The sequence below is a fragment of the Arvicola amphibius genome, chromosome 5 (assembly GCF_903992535.2).
Source record: "Arvicola amphibius chromosome 5, mArvAmp1.2, whole genome shotgun sequence".
NCBI classification, from domain to species: Eukaryota; Metazoa; Chordata; class Mammalia; order Rodentia; family Cricetidae; genus Arvicola; species Arvicola amphibius.
In genome coordinates, this window is record NC_052051.1 from 46051365 (window position 1) to 46057291 (window position 5927).

The 5927-nt window shown below is 50.6% G+C and overlaps 1 protein-coding gene across 1 annotated transcript; it reads left to right on the plus strand.

Moving 5' to 3' along the window:
* Nucleotides 1-1671: 1671 nt before the first annotated feature.
* Nucleotides 1672-3530, plus strand: Pdyn (prodynorphin). Its single transcript, XM_038329217.1, has 2 exons — nucleotides 1672-1806; nucleotides 2913-3530. The coding sequence occupies exons 1-2, from the start codon at nucleotides 1672-1674 to the stop codon at nucleotides 3528-3530; spliced, it is 753 nt and encodes a 250-aa protein (XP_038185145.1).
* Nucleotides 3531-5927: the final 2397 nt, after the last annotated feature.

A 5927-nucleotide genomic window follows, 5' to 3' on the forward strand; every position in this document is an offset into this window, starting at 1 on the left:
GAGAGGGACAACTTTAATTTTTTTACCCCAATTGAAATATAATTACATGATTGTCCTCTTTCCTGTCCTCCCTCCAGTCTTTCTAATGCCCCTTCCTTCTAACCCCACACATATTCCCCCTCTCAAAAGGGACAATCACAATAAGCTTTCTTATAATCCATCAGTCTATCAGTCAAGCACTTACTAAGGGCCTTTGTACTGGTTGGAGTTTTAAATGCTGGGATAAGAAGCTAAGACAGCTAAGGTCAGTGCCTTCGAGAGCCTAACGTTCTAGTTGGGGAAATGGTAAAGGTGGATACCTCAGCCAGTGTGAGCCTGTCTGGCCCTGTGACATTTAGTTTATTTAGTGCAGAAAGGCAGTCTTGTGAAAACCTGAGGTCAATACTTCAGACAGAGGAAGAAAGCAAACAAGAGCACTGAGACAGGAACAAGCGTAGCCTTGCGTAGCAAGTACTGCAGAGAGGGCAAGAGAGAGTCTCTCTGTTCGGTGTGTGTGTGTGTGTGTGTGTGTGTGTGTGTGTGTGCATGTACATGCATGCCTGAAGGGGCAGAGGGCTTGCACGGCTAGTTAGGGGGGCGCACTATTGTGATGGAGGGGGTACAAGCTACTGGCAGGTGAGACCTGATCAAGGAAGGAAGAGGTAACAGGAGGGGAAAAGCTTTTCAGGAAGAAGAAACAGCACATGCAAGGCCAGGAGATGAGAAAGTAGATCCCAGACCTCACTGCTGGGGTTAGGGGTGGGGTCAGACAGAGAGTGCCTGATGGTGAGGCGGAGGCTGAGGCTTTAGTCCACTTGTGGGTGCCATCTCCAAATTACTATGCCGAGAAGGGTATTTCATGCTCCGATCCGAGAAGCTAAGGAGGGAGGCCAGTGTGAAGCGGGGAGGGTGAAGGGGAGCTCTGGTCAGAGTGAGGAGCAGTGCAAAGGAGAAAAGGGTGAGCTCCAGAGAACTTGCAAAAAACCAGTAAGAACGGGAGTGTAAGTCAGTCATACGATGCTTGTCTACCATGTGTGAGGCCCTTGGTTCCATCCCCAGCACCAGAGAGGGAGGGAAAAAGAGACAGACAGAGAGACAGAGAATGAGACTAGGAGACAGAGAAAAGGAAAGAAGGGGAGGGAGGGAAGGAGGGAGGGAGGGAGGGAGGAAGAGAGGAAGGGAGAGAGAGAGAGAGAGAGAGAGAGAGAGAGAGAGAGAGAGAGAGAGAGAGAGAGAGAGAGAGAGAGATCACTCCAGCTTGGGGACTCAGGACATAACCGCACACCTTCCGGTTGGTGATAGTCCAAGTGTGTCTTGCAGTTGGACAGACCCAGCTGAGCCCTGACTCCCCAGCTTCCTAGCTGTGTGGAGCCATTTTCCTGTGCCTCAGCTTCCCCACCTGTCCAGTGAAAAGTATAGCACAGTCTGCCTCGCAGAGCTGCTGCGTGGATTGCAAACAGAGAAAAGATCCCAATGTACAGCGATTACTCAGCCCTCCCGTCAGCCCTTACTCCATGGCCTTGACTCCCACTTTCCCTCCCCAACTTCTGTGTCCTTGACTACATGCCAGGAAGGGGAACGCCCGCCTTGTGCTGCTCCTACACGAGACGTGAGTAAGAGATGTGGCCTTGTCAGCTCAGGACAACGTCACCATCTTGTCCTTCTCCCTCTCCAGCAAAAGAGTGAGACAGAATGGCGTGGTCTGCCCTGATGCTGGCAGCTTGCCTCCTCGCGGTGGTGCCCTCCAACGATGCAGCAGACTGCCTGTCCCTGTGCTCCCTGTGTGCAGTGAGGCCTCAGGACGGGCCCCATCCCATCAACCCCCTGGTAGGTCTCGGCAAGGAAGGCTTCTCTATACCATTCTATTTGTGGGCGGAGCCCAGGGACGGGAGGTAGCACATCTGGGCAGCTGCTGAGTCTGCTGCACCTACCGCATGGTTCATGGCTTCTCCTGCCCTCCAGTCGGTGGGAACCAGGGTCTGCTGCTGTCTAGTTCCCCTTGCAGTCCAGACTTCATCACCATGGCTCCCTCAGGCCTGCACACAGACCATGTTTCCAGGCAGCCAAGTGCTTGGCAACAGGGTGTAGATCATTTGGGTGCTCGCTGTGCTGCCTGCACACTGGGTACACATTCCAAGGCTTCTATTTCTGACTGATAGTCACCTCAAAATTTGGTCATCCCTGTCAGGATGCACTTGGTGGGCTTGGAGCCTCCGCCCCTCTCCTGGGCCTGCTCTGCTGGTGCTGCTCTGGGCCATCCTCCCCGCACGCCACACCCTGCACTGCAGGTGAACTGCAGCCGAGATGGTTGTACTGTGGTGAACAACACGCGAGCTTGAATTCTGGCCCTTTCTAGCCCCCTGACTCTGAAACTGTTCTCCGAGTCTTACTCTCCTCATCTACAAACCAAGAGCAATTCCCTGAGATCATGATGATGACAAGTGTTTACTCTCTGAGTCTAGTCTATATTGGTTGAGTGTGTCCTGCTCACTGCGGGAAAGCAATGTGGCTACACATGGGGACTCCAGTCTCAGACCTTCAGAATTCAAGTCCCAGCAGTGCTCACTACTGTCACCACCATTATTGTCGAGGTGACTGAATGCTCCCTACAGCACTATGAAGCAGATCCTATGATCCTCCCCCAGGACACACCTGCAGGTGTATAGAACCCTCCCATTCCCTATGCGCATCCTTCCTGCTGTTCTGAACCTCTGTCTCTAAAGTGTTAGCACTCCCCTCCACTCCTGGTAGAGAACTACACTCTTGGGAAGAGGGAATGCATATGTGCAGGGCAATAGGAAGATCTTGCTTCTCCTTTCGGCATTTTTTTTCATCCTTGCCTCTGTGCCTTTGGGATAAATCTGATTTCTCACCTCTTATATGATGAAAGTCATTTGGTGTCATTACTTCTGTGCTCTTTGGGATCCTTTCAGATTTGCTCCCTGGAATGCCAGGACCTGGTGCCACCATCAGAGGAGTGGGAGAGATGCCAGCGCTATTTGTCTTTTTTCGCCGCCTCTGCCTTTGGGCTCCTGGGCAAGGATGACGTGGATAACGAGGTTGCTTTGGAAGAAGGGTACAGTGCACTGGCCAAGCTCCTGGAGCCCCTCCTGAAGGAGCTGGAGAAAAGGCAGTTCCCCACCAGCGTCTCGGAGGAAAACCTCAAGGCTCTCTCCGGCAGGTTTAGGGATGGAAAGGAGTCTGAGCTGCTGGTGGGTGCCGAGCAGATGAATGACGGAGCCACGCAGACTGACGCACTGCATTTCAACGAGGAGGTCTTGAGGAAACAGGACAAACGCTATGGCGGCTTTTTGCGCAAATACCCCAAGAGGAGCTCAGAGATGGCTGGGGACGAGGATGGGGGCCAGGATGGGGAGCCGGTAGGGCATGAGGACCTATACAAACGCTACGGGGGCTTCCTGCGGCGCATTCGGCCCAAGCTGAAGTGGGACAACCAGAAGCGCTACGGCGGCTTCCTTCGGCGTCAGTTCAAGGTGGTGACTCGGTCCCAGGAGAACCCCAATACCTATTCTGAAGATCTAGATGTTTGATGGGTAACACTTCCCCACCAGGGAGTTGGGTCAAGAGTCCCCCCCTCCCTTCCTGTACTAGAGGCCACCTCTTCACCCCATTGTGCTTGTCCCACCCCTTGCTCCATTTGGCGTTCACATGGAAACATCTAAGTCCGACCCAACCCTGTTCTGCCTGTGAGTGAGTGAGTGCAGTATTTGTTTGCAGTCAGTGACAGAGAAGAGCGGCAGTCCCCGCAGTCCCCGGCCAATAGGTCCCATGTCCGGCTCAAACCTGTAGGCCTCTCAACTACCCCCATCAGTGGTGGTTTTTGGCACCAACCCAACCATGCTGTCCCTATGACATCCCCCATCCCAGAATCCAGAGAAGACTTGTTCTTTATACCTGTCAATCTGTGATCCCCAAACTTCACTGGTCACGTGCTCCTCTTAGAAGAAAAAATGAGCAGTCCCTGACAGTGTAAATGCATAAGACAGAATAGAAACTTAAAACACGATATATAGAAATCTTTTTTTTTTTTTTTTTTTTTTTTTTGGTTTTTCGAGACAGGGTTTCTCTGCAGCTTTTTAAGAGCCTGTCCTGGAACTAGCTCTTGTAGACCAGGCCGGCCTCGAACTCACAGAGATCCGCCTGCCTCTGCCTCCCGAGTGTTGGGATTAAAGGCGTGCGCCACCACCGCCCGGCAATATATAGAAATCTTAACTGCATTTTCAACATCAGGGGCTCTTTTAAGGTACCCTGCTCTGGAGGCCACGGGTTAAATGAAAAGCCTTTTCGGTGGCTGGGATTATGACCCCAGTGAGGCCAGGCCTCTAGTGGCTAAATGCTCAGTCTGAGCATCCAGAGTTCTTGTGGCTTCAAACATGTCTCTGAAAATGCCCGCTCCTAGGCCCTGGGTTAGGGTAGTGCCTTCTGCCCGCTGCTCATGCCGAAAAGCCATGAGCTTCTAAAGGCTGAGACGGTAAGAGGGGAGCAAAGCAAACCAATTTGTTTTGTGCAACAAATTCAGAATTCAGGCCAGTTCCCACAGCCCTCATTAAAAAGGATCAATATCACACTTCTGCCCCATGAGGAACTGAAGCCGAGTGGAGCCAAGGAGGCTGAGCACAGCTGTGTTCTTCGGGAGTTGAGCTGGCTGCGGGAGTCCGAGCCATTTGGATGAGCCATTTGGCCCAGCGTCTGCACTGGCGCTGGGAAAGAGGATCCAGACGCTGCAGCTGAAGGAGCGACTGTCCCATCTCAACACTACAGTGAGCCGTATTCCCTATGTCTCCAAGTAAACAATTGAGTGTTCGAGATCAGCTGGAGCCCCTTGATTCCTATAACCCAGAATCAGACACAAGGTCCTCCTTGGTTTCAAATTGCCCCATCATCAGGCAAATGTTTATATCGGTGGGTTAGGGAGATGGGGCTGGATGGGAGAGGAAACAGACTGGATTTGCATTTTTGCATTAGATGTCATGAGTGGTCCCTCCCCACGCATAGGCCATAGCCTGTAGAGCTCTTTGTGTGTTCTGAAATCTGTAGATTGTGTTAGGATGACTTTATGTGCTGCTCAAACATCACATTTATCCAACTTACTTGGAATACATGAGTCCCTAATAGGCCTGTGTAATTCCCTACTTCTCTGGTATAATAAATAAGATTATGCTGATGACTTGGTGTGTTTGCCTGAACAGTAGTCTCCGGAGAAAGTGTACTGCATTATATATGCATATATGATGCGTATATACCCACATAAGCACACACATGTATAGCTGTATTGGAGGATTGAACCTGGTGCCTCACGCATGATGGGCAAACACTCTTCCACTAAACTATAACTCCATCCCTATAGTTATATTACAAAACAAAGTGTGGAATAAAGAAAACAAGGAAATGAGTGTGCCCCAGGCTCAATTCTATAAACTGAGTCTGGGTGACTTTGGGTAAGTCATTGACTCCTCTGGGCCTTGCTGTTTTTCTGTCTTAGTACCACATCTGAATCTACTGCTATTTTTACTACCCAAGGCCTACAGTCAACATCCAACTGCCAGACTGCCACCCAGACTACAGCCTGGCACAATTTCCAGTCTTGCCTGCACTGGCTTGGCCACAGTCACCAAATGTAATTTTTTTAAAAACTTACTTAACTTTATTTTATGTACATTAGCATCAGAGCCCATGGAACTGGAGTTAAAGACAGTTGTGAGCTGCCTTGTGGGTTCTGGGAATTGAATCCGGGTCCTCTAGAAGCGCACCCAGTGGTCTTAACCACTATGTTATCTCTCCAGTCCTCCAAATGTAGTTTTTAATCTAAGTTGCTTTATTTACCAATAAAGACTTGGGAGTCAGATGTTGGGGTAAAAATCTGCTAGATCAGAGAAACCAATAAGCAATTAGCTGACCTTCCTTTTTAGCTGTAGATCCAGAGAGAG